The 14,255-nt window shown below is 40.5% G+C and overlaps 2 protein-coding genes across 4 annotated transcripts; both read left to right on the top strand.

Annotated features, from left to right (window-relative positions):
• Positions 1-2,554: 2,554 nt before the first annotated feature.
• LOC147246695 (protein max-like) lies at positions 2,555-7,939 on the top strand. 2 transcript variants are annotated; one of them, XM_086183178.1, is made up of 4 exons: positions 2,555-2,760; positions 4,772-4,879; positions 6,432-6,570; positions 6,680-7,939. In XM_086183178.1, exons 1-4 carry the CDS (start codon positions 2,725-2,727, stop codon positions 6,862-6,864), a joined length of 468 nt encoding a protein of 155 aa, XP_086039304.1. In that variant the 5' UTR covers positions 2,555-2,724; the 3' UTR covers positions 6,865-7,939. The 2 variants fall into 2 exon arrangements, with proteins under 2 accessions (XP_086039304.1, XP_086039303.1); XM_086183177.1 differs by having other exon boundaries at positions 2,703-2,760; positions 6,447-6,570.
• Positions 7,940-9,034: 1,095 nt separating this feature from the next.
• LOC147246694 (ras-related protein Rab-15-like) lies at positions 9,035-13,499 on the top strand. 2 transcript variants are annotated; one of them, XM_086181861.1, is made up of 7 exons: positions 9,035-9,397; positions 11,559-11,619; positions 11,717-11,777; positions 11,860-11,937; positions 12,096-12,185; positions 12,811-12,876; positions 13,007-13,499. In XM_086181861.1, the coding sequence occupies exons 1-7, from the start codon at positions 9,274-9,276 to the stop codon at positions 13,160-13,162; spliced, it is 636 nt and encodes a 211-aa protein (XP_086037987.1). In that variant the 5' UTR covers positions 9,035-9,273; the 3' UTR covers positions 13,163-13,499. The 2 variants fall into 2 exon arrangements, with proteins under 2 accessions (XP_086037987.1, XP_086037988.1); XM_086181862.1 differs by lacking the exon at positions 9,035-9,397 and adding an exon at positions 10,364-10,555.
• Positions 13,500-14,255: the final 756 nt, after the last annotated feature.

Genomic DNA, 14,255 nt, shown 5'->3' with positions numbered 1-14,255 from the left:
TTACGCAACCGGGCAGAGAATTCAGTTTGCCTAGCAGTCGGTCTTTTTAAATGAGGTCCTCTTTGTTGTGAGACTGGGGCGCCTTTGAAAACAAAGACTAGTTAGTTACGTTTCACATGAGGGAGGCTATAAAAGCCTCTGATTGCCTAATCTCTAATTGCATGGTGGAGATTAGGTCAAAGTTAAAGGGGCCATATTTTAAAACCTCTCAGAGGAACAACACTTTCCTCGAAGATATATAAACCAAAGAGACACAACAAAAAAGCTGTGCAGGAGAAGACTCCCCCCCCCCCAAGGAACTGGAAACTGAGCTGAAATGCAAAACAGTTACTGGAGGGAGGGCGAGTGGGCAGGGAGATGTGGCGACAGTAAATTTCCTGAGATATTTTATTTCAAATGGCTGAAATAACTGCACTTTACAGCAATACAGGGTTCATACACATTTTTTTAGCCAGTATGTTCTTGACGAAACATTCTCTAACACGTTTAAAAACAAGGAAACAGAGAAATCCATGTCAAAAGTTACCTGCGGCTACTTAACTAAAATTTATGACAAGCTATGATTTAACAAAAACATGCGTAAATGTCCATTACTAACCAAGACCAATTAATTTGTGAAGCACATTTCTATGATTTTTTTTTCTTTGTGGAAGATTTGAATACACATAAAGGATGTTTTCAGGACTGGTAATTGCAATTTTCAGGGTTGTTGTGTGTTGACCCTGAGGTTACTGGGGTGCAGCTATTCTACACACCAGAACTAAGTGGACAAATTGAATAGAAGTGTGACCAAAAAAAAGAGATGAAGATCATTTCCACACAGAGGAGAAAAAAAAAATCTCACAGTTGCAAGTAAACAAGTGAGTGTGGGAGTGTTACGCATCACTGAGGAGGATCCAAGCACTGAACAGCGTGCGGTAATGTATATCTGTGCATATGAAGTGTGCAGCCATGTTGAATCTGTTATTCAAAAGGCAGCAAAGTGAACGGATTTGTATTACAATCAAAGCAGTCTCCAGAAGAATGTTTTTGTTCTCTTATTTGCATTACAAATTCGACCTCCGCTACTTCAAATGTCCAAAAATCAATTTGGCCGTCATTCCTGCAGAGCCGAGTTTCTCTGTGTGCAGCTTTAAAAGCCTTGTGCGTCTGGAGATCTGTCGGGACGACTGAATCGGGACTTCAGTTGATTTAGGCAGGCACTCCCTGTACAGCACCACTCACAGATCATCTCCAAATAAATGTTAACTCATGTTTTTCCACAAGGAAACATTATATTGTGTGAGAAAACATGGGATTTCTGCAGCTGCCAATACATTTCTTGAAACAAACGTGGCCCGATCGACCGCAGGATGTGCTTTTATTGGCTGCATTTGAATTTTTGTTCCCTTGATTGGTGTTTTTATAAGAGACAGTGGATGGTCACATGTAGCGGTGTAGAGACAAAGGCTGCATGGTTTGTAGACCATGAACACTGATGTAAAAACAAATATAATATATATAACGGACCACAACTAAAATTATAAAGATTATCATCCATCTTCTACCACTTATCCTGTTAAGGATCGCGGGGGAGCTGGAGCCTATTCCAGCAGCTTTCGGGCGAGAGGTGGGGTTCACCCTAGATGGATTGCCAGTTTATGGCAGGGCCAAGACATAGAGACAGACAGCCATTCACACTCACAGACACGCCTACGGTCAATTTAGAGTATCCAGTTATCCTAGTCCTCTCTTGATGTCTTTGGACTGTGGGAGGAAGCCAGAGTACCAGGAGAGAATCCACGCAGGCACAGGGAGAACATGGAGACTCCACACAGAAAGATCCCATTCCTGAGCCGGGGCTCGAATCCGGAACCTTCCAACGGTGAGGCGACGGTGCTAACCACTGCACCACCGTGCCACCTTAAAAAATTATCATGTTGATTTCAAAGAAGTCTAAGTTTATTTGTGTAATAACTGAAAACTTCTGCTTGCTTTGCTGCATCATATTTGAGCAGTGAAAGCATTAAGTGAGCAGCCATGGATTGTGAGTGGGGGACGGCAGTCAAATTGAGCTCGGCCACCATCTGGCCTCATAATCATATACTGGGACAGCAGCCAAGTTATTGTAGCATATCACGGTGCTGACAAAGATCACTTACGCTGCAGGATTTAACCCAATATTGATCTAGCACCTCAGAATCAGGACTTCAGGGCCTAATTAATGGGGCTGTTTGGATTTATCACTACAGGCATCAAAAAACACTCACTAGTTTATTCAATAATATTAATTTCATCTTCTTGTCTTAATCAATAACATATATTGGCATCTGGCATGCTAAGATACACTAAAATAGCAGCAGAGGCTCCTGAAGCTGCTGCGTTCTCAACTTGTGGGCTGTTTACAGGAGATAACGGTATACTTTAGTAGGCGCGTCTAAAACGGGGGGGGGGGCTTTTGGGGAATGTAGTTTCAACTCCAGATACATCGCCAATATAAACATTGCGGTGTGTAGGCGAATTGCTTCATTTCCCACAAGCCCATCTTTTGATGCGCATGCGCGGTGTATGTTTTCCAATCCATGTGTAGGTGAATCACGTGTAGCGAAACTGTCGGTCGTCATGTCTCTACCGCTGTAGCAGCAGAGCTTCGGGACTACATTTTATTGTTTGCTTCCTGTTGTTGCTACATTTTGTTTTTTTGACAGCTGCTTAATTTCTTTTCTCATACCTATTTACCGAAGAATGAGCGAAAACGATGACATCGAAGTCGACAGCGATGTATGTGCTTCAGTTTTCCCCCATTAGATGCAGCTAGCTAGTTTGTTAGCTAACTTTATCGTTTTTAGCTAGCTAACTAGCTGGATCCGCTAGCTAGCCCAACATATCAGCAAGCAGGGAGGGAGCTGTCAGGATATGCTGTGTTTTGGAGTGTCAGCTGTCTAGTCGGTTGAAGAGGTGCCGTTGTGTCGGTCCTTTTAAACTAGCTTGACATTGGTTGCTTCTTTGTTCTTCTTTTGTCGAAGGACATCAACTTTTGAAACATATAAACCGTAGTGGTTCAGGGCTTCGGTGCTGCTCTTGGGCTCGCTAGTTAATGAAAGGCTACGCTGATATCCAAGCTGCAGACACTGAAAATACTACGCGAGAAGCTAAGCGCATATGAGGAAAATGATGCTCGGTTTGCATAACGTTAAGATTGCTGTTAGTTTATTATATTGGGCCATCACGACGTCCTGGCTCTATTTAGGACACTAGCTTAGGTCTAGCAGGTGTAAATGTAAATCTTCAATATGAAAAATGTGTTTTTTGTCCAATATTATATAATTGCTCCCACACAGCCAACGTTGCAAACCAGGACTGAGCAGGAGCGAATACCAGCTTTCTTCACATTTATTTTCCACTCTGAAACTGTTGCCTGCATTGAAAATAGGACACTAGAGAGGGAATTATTGTTTTATGGTTTGTCGATGAGGGATCTAACGTGTTAATTTCCCCGCAAACCCTCTTGACAGTTCGTTCCTTTGCAGTTAGGTGTAATGTGCTTGATTTCCATGAAGAACAGACTTATTTCAGTGCTTAAAATCTCCGAATTTAATTGCATAATTGTGTAGGTGTTGGTGAATTGAAGCGCTTCAAGCCAGATCCTCGATTTGGTCACATATTTTTCTGAGCCATAGATTCCCCTCCCCCCACTCGAATAAGCTGGGATCTCCAGCTCCTGCTTATAAACCCACAGTACACACACAATGATCAGCCAAAGCATTGAAAGCACTGACAGGTTTCCTATTGAGTTTTATACAACAATTCTGCCATAAATCCCACCCTCATCAGTTTTACAATGTGCTGTTTTTATTGAATCTGTTGGATTTAATTCATTTTAACTGTCATTTTGTAGTGGTGCCATTGAACCAGACTGGGTTTGACTGATTAAAGTGTCTAATATTTTGCCCATCCCGTTTATAACAATTAGGTGACCAAAATATCAGGAACAGCTTCTGTAGAAGCCAGTATTGTGCAATAGCAACACAAATTACAGCCTCTAAAATGACATATATGTAATTGTTGCAGGATAATGCAGACCTTTCATAGAACAAGAAGATATAACCAAACTCTGTACTTTTATTTCATCGTTTAAAGAGGTATGTCTGATTGACATTGTGCTTTTGAACACAGTGATGCCACACTTTAACAGAAGAACCACAGGAGAGTTGACATCGGTTATGTTTGATTTTTAGCCTCACAGTTTGCAGTGCGTTTTGCCTTGAGGTGCAATGGGTGTCGTTGTTTACTGGGTTGGCATCCTAGCCCTTTTAGTTTAATGAGTACGACTCAAACAGAGTTCAAAAACAGTACCCTGGCTAAGGCGTGGCTCATTGACTATGAGTTCACATCAGATGCTGAGTGAAAAAGTGGACTATGAACGCAGTCCCTCCACTGTATGTGTTGGATATTCTGACATTAAACATTACTGAGATCCTCTGAAGGCCAATGACCAGGTGAAACTGTCTGCGTTTATTGCCACACACACCCAAAGCAGCTGAGAGCGTACGTTGTGTCGTCAGGTCGGTGGAGATTCAGCAAACAGATATCAAATCCTCTGATGTCATACTTGCACCACAGGTTCCGCCGGCCAACTCATGTTACACGTAGACATGAGGGTCTTGTGAAAGCCAAGACTGCCACTTATTTTAATTATATGCTACTTAAAGCAACATTTACGTGTTTTCTGAAGTGCACATGAATTACATTTTGCTGGATTGTCAGTAAAAACTTCGTCTTTCTATTACAGGCAGACAAGCGAGCACATCACAATGCGCTGGAGCGCAAACGCAGGGACCACATTAAAGACAGCTTTCACAGTTTACGAGACTCTGTGCCTGCATTACAGGGAGAGAAGGTGAGAAGAACAATATTTTCAAAACTCTAATACCTGTTTGCATTCTAAAGCTCTGCCAGAAAATACAATAATCTCAACTTTAATACTGTGAAATGTGAGCGTTAAATTTATTTCTGCATGCCTAGGTGAGCGCACACACACACACACACACACACTCACTCCTAGACCTCCAATAATAAGGGCAAGATTAAGAAGCTTCCTATTACTGCACTTTTAAAGCAGAAACCATGAATGTAACAGCAGTCGCTAACTAGGACATTTCTCTGGCAAGATCTGCAGGTTTTGCTTCATAGCACAGTTCACTGGCGAGCTTATTATCTGATAATCATTGTCACAAGCCCTCTCATGTCTTTGGTTTATAGAGTGGACACATTCAGTAAACTGCCACAAACTTTCTGCAGCATCTTTGTGTGCTGCTAGCAGAGAAAACAACTTGAAGGAATTATTCTTTGTCCTCTTGTGCACCAGGAATTCACCTGTAAAATGATGTTTGTTGCTTACTCTTGGAATACTGCATTTTTAAAGCTATAGTGTGGAACATGATGCGATAGACTCCGCTGTAGGCTCCCCTGCCTTGACTGTTGTTGGTGTTCAAAGGGCGCATGGAATCTGTTAAGGAACGTGACCGAAACAATCAATTGATCGATTTGATCCGTAAACATTTGGGAGCCATGAGCTGCACGAATGAATTATTTACCCACATCAAAGTTAGCAAAAAGCTAACTTGAGTGACCTGCTCTCATTATTTTGATTGTAAAACAGTGGATAAATTGTTGTGAAATGAGCTGCTTCACAAATTTAATTTTGTACAAAAACATTTGGTAACTCTTGATCCATATTCATGTTAGCAGAGGGCTAAATGGAAGTCTCTTGCTCTGCCAATGGCAGCGATCCTGATGGCTAAGGAAAGCTGCCTGGACACATCAGTGTGGCGAAATTGAGATTTACGTGGTGGTGATGAACTTCATGGAGACGGTGTTAACTCATTTGGCAAGGACTTCAGTGTAATGGACAAAATGTTGCACTATAGCTTTAACTATACTTTATAATCAAGACATAAACACTGGCCACTTGATTGGGTACACTTTAGAGATCAACTCCCCTTCAGCTCCGATCCGATACCATCTCCACATCCCAGAGCAGATTTGTTGGCTTGAGATTTGGCAATTGTGGAGGCCGTTTGGATAGGACCCGGTGTAACCTGACAGGTCAGGCCGGATTCAAATCAAAATTTAGGAAATATGTATTGGTTTGGGTCGGCCCCACACGTCAGCTCAGCTAGGTCACTGGTCAGGGTGAGCTGACTTTCTTTGAACGGAGAAGAGTGATAAAAAAAGATGGACGTAGGCGTGATTAGAACAGAAGATGTCCTTGACCACGGGTTGACATGATTGACTGAACAGATGTGTCTTTTAAGGTGCAGGTGAACAAGTGTACCTATGAGAATGGCCAGTGAGTGTCCAAGTATAATACTGTCAAGTCTGCATATCTGTGTTGGTTCTGTTGACGCTGCAGCATTACCTCACTGGTTTCTGAAATTGTCTGCTGACAGAATTCTGTTAAACAGGCCTCCCGAGCACAGATTCTTGACAAAGCCACCGAGTACATCCAGTTCATGAGACGAAAAAACCACACCCACCAGCAGGACATCGATGACTTAAAGAAGCAGAACGCACTGCTGGAGCAGCAGGGTAATGTTGAGACAGGAAAGAAGAAATCCTCATCACTGATGTCTTGTAAAGTGTAGTCCTTTCAGTCATTGAATGCTGTTTTTGACGATGTATCTGTTTGTGGGTGCAGTTCGTGCTCTGGAGAAGGCCAAGGGGAACACTCAGCTCCAGACAAACTACTCTTCTGATAGCAGCTTGTACACAAACCGTAAAGGGAGTGCGGTGTCAGCTTTCGACGGCGGGTCCGACTCCAGCTCTGAATCAGAGCAAGACGAGCCGCCCAACAGGAAAAGGCTGCGCGTGGAGCCCAGCTAGACTCCGCTGGCCACCGACTCTCCAAACAGACTGTTTTTGCCCACCAGCCCCGACTCCTCTGCACCAGTCTGCCCTCAGCCCTGCCTGCAGGGGGGGCTGCGTGAGAGAGAGAGCTGTTGTCATGTATAAATGCTTCGACCTTCCCTTTTTTTCTTCCTGGCAAGCATCCCGTCACTCCTCGTGTGGCTAGCAACTTCCCTAAAGTGAGGCAGCTCTGCAGTTTTGAAAGATGCTTTTCAAAACTCAATAATTTCTAATCAACTGTGGAGGTTACAAGGTATGAAGCTTCGTAAAAGCGACAGAAAATGTCCTGATTTGTTTGTGGTTGTGGTTGCAAAACCTTTAAAAACTGGTAATTGGTATGGTAATTGGTATGTTTAACCTTTTTAATATTCATACATTTTTCAAATAAGAATGTGATGTTTGCTTTTGAAAAGTCTGTTATGCAAGATTGCAACCCTCCCTATTCAAGTGTAGGTGGCTGAAGTTAGTGTCTTCGAAATGTTTGTGTAATCAAATAAATCCCCTCTATTTATAGTGATGAATTCAAATTGATTTCTACCCTTCTACATTATTATGTCTGATGTCCCTTGTGTTAGCTTGAGATTTCCCAGAGAACACAGGTGGATCAACAAGCTGGCCTGTCGTTTTAACGGATATTTCACAGGTTTCAGCTATTTATTTTCCTCTTATTTTTTATTATCAGACACAATGTATAAAAAAAAAAAAAAAAAATCGAATGAATGTTACACAATGCAGTTAAAAGGGCAGTGACCTTTCTGTCGATGGAAATTTGTTTCAGTGTCTAGTATATAACACTGTATACTCTTACATGGTGTTAGTTCTGCAAAGAAAAGCCTTCCCTTGAAATATTTGCCTGTGCTGGGAATGTTTCTTTCTTTCTTTTTTTCCTTTTATTGCAGAGGTAAACTAGTGTTTATGTAATCGATATTTGTTGGTTCCATTCCATGGAAATTACAGGTATGTTGTACATACTGCCAATGGTTGTCTTGCGAGTTAAGACACCTTTATTATAAGACTATAAATAAAACTATTTTATCCTTTTGGGATGTAATTGTGACTCAGAATGTTTTTATTATTTTAGAATCATCTTTGTGTGAGTGTCCAGAGTTTCTATTACTCAGAAATATTAAACTGTAGTGTGGTTTGCTGTCTTACATCACCTGTGTTCAAGTATCAGTGATAGTACAACTGCACCGTAGGAAGATATTAAGTACTAAATACATCACGGAGTTTCATCTTTACTGCGATTAATCCTGGTTGTGGTTGAGTCCGCCTGGTTTCTATTACCTGGCTTCATCCCAGCCTGTGTTGTTTAAATATTGATTTAGAGCTCAGCAGTGTGGTGCGTCTCCGCTGACACAAACTACTGAAGTTTGTTTTGCGTTGGTTGCGCCCTTTGGGACGGTTTCGTGTCATGGTTTCAGTTTTTGGCTCGTAATTTTGACCACTCCAGTGTGATCATCTGACAGTTATTCCAAACATCCTCATTTCCACTTCTGAAAATTATACATTTCAGTTTTGACCATGTGATCTCAACTATAACTATATTTATCAAGATTTTACTGATTATCTCAAATATTCCATGTTATCCCATCATTACTTTTTCACACAACTTTGATCATTTGTTGTCAGATTTATAATTATCTCATAATTTGGACTTAATCTCCTAATAATGACATGTCACCTGATTTTATGATGCGCTTAGACATCATAACTATGACCACCTCTGACTGATGACTTTGTAGCATATCTTTATGAATCAGTTCTTCATTAATCCGGCGGATATGGGCTTCCATACACCACCGAGTGAACCAGAGGAGGGAGCATCCGCTGGACCCGTGGGCGTGTGACGTTGAACCTAAAAAAGCCACTTCCTTCCCTCTGCAGGACACTGAGACAGATTCAAGGATGCAGGTGGAATGCTGCCTTCACTGTCTGTAGGAATATCATTAAAATACGTGCGTTAACGCATAAGAACCTGATGTATGATTAAAATCATGTTTTTTTTAATCAAATGTGGTGGGGAAACAGCAATTTGAAGCCATTAAAATCACGATCAAGAGTGAAAATACCGCCATTATACCCGGTTGAATTAAATATTTGTAAGCTAATGATATCCGCCTTGGTTTTCTCGGTCCACGTTTTGATTGACTGACGATGAATCATTGAATATCCACCCACAATTCTAGTAAAAGATACTTTAGTAACTCATTAGGTAAAACTTTCCAAATTGTTGTGACTTGTTGGACTATTGTCTGTCACAAAGAGGATTTTCCGAGCGAACCGGAAGCTAGCATCAGGCAGCGGAGTAATTAGTCAAGACATCAGCCTGAAACGACATGGAAGAGTTCTGTCTCAAGAGAATGTAGTTTTTAAAACGTCGTCATGGCCAAACAGTACGATATTCTGTTCAGGCTGCTCATGCTCGGTGACTCGGGGGTGGGGAAGACCTGCATGCTGCGCAGGTTCACGGAGAAGGAGTTTGATCCAGCACACATTTCCACCATCGGTAAGTCAGACGCCAATCCAGCAAATTCTCACTGACACCTGTTAGAATCTCATCATGCGGGACTCAAACGTTTACCGCAAACTTAAACTCACAACTGAAATTGAAGTGAGATTGTAACTTTAACTGAAGCTAAAACTTTTCGGACTATTAACTGTATTTTTTTTTTTTTTTTGTTAATTTCCCCCGTTTGTTCACAAGCTTTAAGGATTATGCTGCAGCTCATAACAGCCAATATGTCAACACACAGAAAGCCGCACTGCAATTGTAACACTTTCTCCTGGAGTTCCCACTATTGTTCTAAAAAAGCGCGGAACAATGAAACATTAGTTCAACAGGAAAGACTTAAAAAAAAAAATCCTCTCTCCATTTCATCCTGTCTCTTTAAACGCATCGTGAACTGATAGGCTGTCTTTTCCTGACATTGTAATAGACTAATGACTCGGACGGAAATGTTTGGGCTGTTTAACATGAAAGTAAATTATTCACACATGAAGAAACAAAAGAATCAGGAAACTCAATAGGCCCCAAAATCAAGACAGGCGTAGGGAATATTTAGAGAATGTGTTGTAGTGTTTATCACTGACTTCATTTAGGCGTGTGAACTGGAAGTTTCATGGTTGGAATCGACTGTGGGGTTAAAACTGTGGTTCCTTTTTAAAAAGGCAGGTCATTAAATAATAACCATAAATCCAATGTAACTTGAAAAAAAATATATATTAGAATTTGCCCATTCTAGCCATTACTATTACAAGACAGAACAAATACTAGTCATAGTCAAAGAACATTTAAATTAGGGAGTGTTTGAATTGGCTTATGATGAGTGTATTCTTCAACCCCTCCAGCTAAAGAAGGAGTAAGTGAAACACCTTTATTCAAGGCTGTTCTTCTTTCTTCTTCGGTTACATATCTAAACATATGTAGGATAGTTGTCATAGTAATATGCAAATAGAATCGCAACAGTAAATTGAAGTGCGACTATGAAATTAGGAGTTTACACTTCTTGTGGCTCCTTTTTTTAAACGTTGTGATGCTTATTTGCTTTCATTTGTCTCTTTATTGTAGTATTCAAAATAAATACAGTTATTCATTCTTTCATTCCTTCAAAACGTTGACGTTAGTTAGCAATGTTGAACGTCCAGTTTCGCCATCTCAAAGTCGGTGAGGATTTTTTTTTTAAATGCATTTTTGTTTAAATCCCTGAAATAAGGTCTGTGGTTCACACTAGCTTAAGCTATTTTTAACATTTTGTTGCATGGCATGAAGTATGTCAATAAATACCATACCCATGAATTTCTAAGTGCTAATTGCTGCTCAATAATAGAGGTTGCTAGCAAGTAGCTAAAAAAATGGTAAAGCTTGAAAGTAGTTGTGGTGACTTTGAAATCTCCTAGTTCATTCATAGCAAACATTAGCTTTGTACCTATAGCTTTTGTTAGCTTTGTACCTGTTGCGTTTGTTAGCTTTGTACCTGTAGCGTTTGTTAGCTTTGTACCTGTAGCTTTTGTTAGCTTTGTACCTGTAGCTTCCGTTAGCTTTGTACCTGTAGCGATTGCACTTGTGTTTTAAAAAAATCATTAAAGTAGTGTTAATTTTGTGAAGATTATTTTGCGTGGACAAAACTTATAAGTCTAATAAACTTTTATTTGCCACAGAGGTAATTTTAAGCAATAATGTAAAACCCAGTGGAGTTGGAATCCAGTGAGAACCCATGGCGACGCCAACTTCCACGTCGGCCCACAAAAATACATCATATCTGCAGTACTCCTTAAAAAGATTAAACACGGCACTTTGTTGCATTCCAGTAGTACAACATTGAATACATAAGAAACTTAATTTTTTTGAATAAATTCATGAAATTTAGAACAAAAAATTAAAAAAGGAACATTGTTAGCATTTTTTTTTTTAGGTGATGCTCTCCTGTTTCTGGCACCCGCTGTTATTCAGTCACATGACCTAGTTCTGTTGTCCTGCAACGAGCAGAAGAAACACCACCACAGTGACAGTATTGAGTGGCTGAGATAAAATTCATTGGGGATAAAAGTGCTACTGCTCACAAACAGCCAGCAGTCCATGTCAAATATGTAAAAGCAGAATTTTTTTCTTTTTTGTTGATCCTGCTTCCAGTCAAATAAAATGTATTTTTCTCTCTCTCTTTTTTTAGGGGTTGATTTTAAAATGAAAACGTTAGAAATAGATGGAATCAAGGTGCGGGTACAAATATGGTAGGTACAATTCATCTCCAATTTACTTATACTAAATTAAATTGCTTGTACATTAACCTGAAACACTGTTGTGTGATTATTATTCATTATTTTTCAGGGACACGGCCGGTCAGGAGCGTTATCAGACCATTACCAAACAGTACTACAGACGTGCGCAGGTGATACTCCTGAACAATCCTGAACAGTGATCAGTTTGTGTGGATTTCAGGAAGCTAATCTTTTACTGGAATTCTTATGCAGGGTATCATCTTTGTGTATGACATCACAAATGAGCCGTCCTTTCAACACATAGCCAAGTGGGCCAGTGACGTGGAAGAAGTAAGCCAAAAACATTCACGCTCTTGCACTTGTCACAGTGACCTAGTGTCTGCATCACATCTTGGTGAAGCACAGCTGCTTCCTGCACGTCCGGTTGCTGCTAACGCCTCCTCTCCCCACACGTCTGTCTGATTTTTGTGTTGCTGCTGTCTTGTCAGTATGCCCCCAACAAGGTGCAGAGGCTCTTGGTAGGAAACAAATCTGACGAGGAGCCCAGAAGGCGAGTGACGAAGGAAGAAGGAAGCAAGGTTTGATTTGTTTGATGCATGAATGTAACATTTCAGGGTGAGTCACCTGACCTGTTAATCAGTGTTGGGTAAGAAAAAATCAACTTTTTATAGTTCCTGTGTGTTAATTGTGTTGTCCAGCCTATTGCAGGCACGTTATCCACTTTACAGCTCTGAATGAATGATTAAATTCGATACAAGTACACATAGAATCAAGAGAAATGTGGGTAACATTACAGAAAGATGGCGGTCCCACAGTTCGCAGTAGTAGCATCTCCTCTGCCGTGTAACTTAAGGGTGGAACGTTCACATAATCTACGGTTCTGTTCATATCATCGTTTTAGCTAATGGTTTTTGGTTCGTCTTTTTTTTTTTTTTTTTCAATACTGCAAAATTGCAATATATCAGCATAAAAAAAATGATGGCACAATAATTACCAGTCGTGTTGTCAGGGGATTTCATGTAGCTAACGTAGCATGTATGGCTAACCATACAAGCTTAACATTTTCATGTTAATGTCAGAATCTGGCTCAAATCCCTGCGCTAGCACACGGCGGCTCTTGTTGTAGTTTAGACGTCACAGCCTAATAAAACACGTTCTTTATGAAAAACTGACAGTAGCTCTTCTTACGACTGAATTGTGCAGCTTGCAGAAACCTATGGAATGGAGTTCTTTGAGACCAGCGCATCCACAAGCTGTAACATCAGTGAGGTGAGAAGTCATTGTTACATTGGAAATGTGGGCGCATCATAATCCCCTGTCGACCAACAATCTTATCATCATAATGTTTCTTTTTGTTGTTGTTGTTGTTGTTGTTTTCCTTACCTCCCCCCTCCACCAGTCATTCACTCGTATGACCGAACTGGTGCTGCAGGCTCACAAGAGAGATGTGGACAAGTTGTTGGGCTCTCTGGATGATTATCTGGATAATGCTGCTCTGGAAGAAGAGAGGGATAGTCAAGAGAATGACAACAATCAGAAGGGTTGCACCTGTTAGCAGCGCCATCATTTTTTGTTTGTTTGTTAAGGAGACGTATTTCTCCAATGTGATCGGTTATTCTATCTTTAAACCTCCACATTCGTTGGTAGATAATCCGGTGAGGGAGTTGGTTTCACTTTTTTGTCAGCCAGGAAGTTAAAATGCAGTTAGCGCCGACATTTAGGACCGGCTATTTAGCTTTTTAGCTATCACCTCGGCATTTTTGTTGTTTTCCTTACGGTTAACGTCATGATATCGACACTAGAGTACAACGAGATAGCTGGAGGACAAAGTTAAATTATTTATACCTTGAAATTTGAGCCCTACTCATTTGTAAATCCTATGCATTATCTCAAGGGGGGGGGGGGGGGGGGGTCAGTATGGTGCCATATTTTCCTGTTCTATGTCCTGAATGTATGTGGACAGTTTTTATGAATGTGACTGGCATCTCTGGTGTTAACGCTGCTCAAGTCAGTCTTTCAGAGTGTGCTGAAGTGCCAGAAACATTGAATATTTTTAACAGAATATTTGAAATTTCAAGGATAATGTAACAAAATGAGTAATGTATTAATGTTAGGTGAATAAATTGAAGTTTAATATTTAACGGGTATAAAATGCTGAGTCACTGAATTAAAATAGTCGCTGATTGCATTCGAGACCGTAGATTCATTCATTTTTCAGCACATGCGGTGAAACGCCAGGTGTCCACAGGTTAAATAGTTAATGACTTAAGAAAAATGATATGTCAGAGTTAACAATGCAGAACAGATGTCGCTTTTTTCCCCCATTCAACACAGTTTTAATGGATTGAACACAAAAAAGTTTTAAGATCATGCATGTTTAAATAGTCCATTTGAAGGTGCTAAAATTTGTTCTTACACATTTCTTCCATGTAATCTTTCATTTCTGACTCAGAATAGAGTTAACATCTTAGTGAACCTCACGTATGAAACCTGTACGCGTTTCAGTCTTAAATTTGAGCAGTTTCGTTGTTATTTTTAAGATAAGCAGTTAAATCGATCTGTTTGAAACAAAACAGATTAAGAGTGTAGTGTGTCTGGTGTAGATCAGTTTCCTACTGAGACACTTGACACCCATGAAAGGTGAGTCA

The sequence above is a fragment of the Aulostomus chinensis genome, chromosome 17 (genome assembly GCF_037954235.1).
Source record: "Aulostomus chinensis isolate RoL2024-O1b breed Wild chromosome 17, RoL_Achi_v1.0, whole genome shotgun sequence".
In the NCBI taxonomy this organism is placed as follows: Eukaryota; Metazoa; Chordata; class Actinopteri; order Syngnathiformes; family Aulostomidae; genus Aulostomus; species Aulostomus chinensis.
Note: the sequence above shows the minus strand (reverse complement) of the source record. Positions and strands in the feature narration are given on the sequence as shown.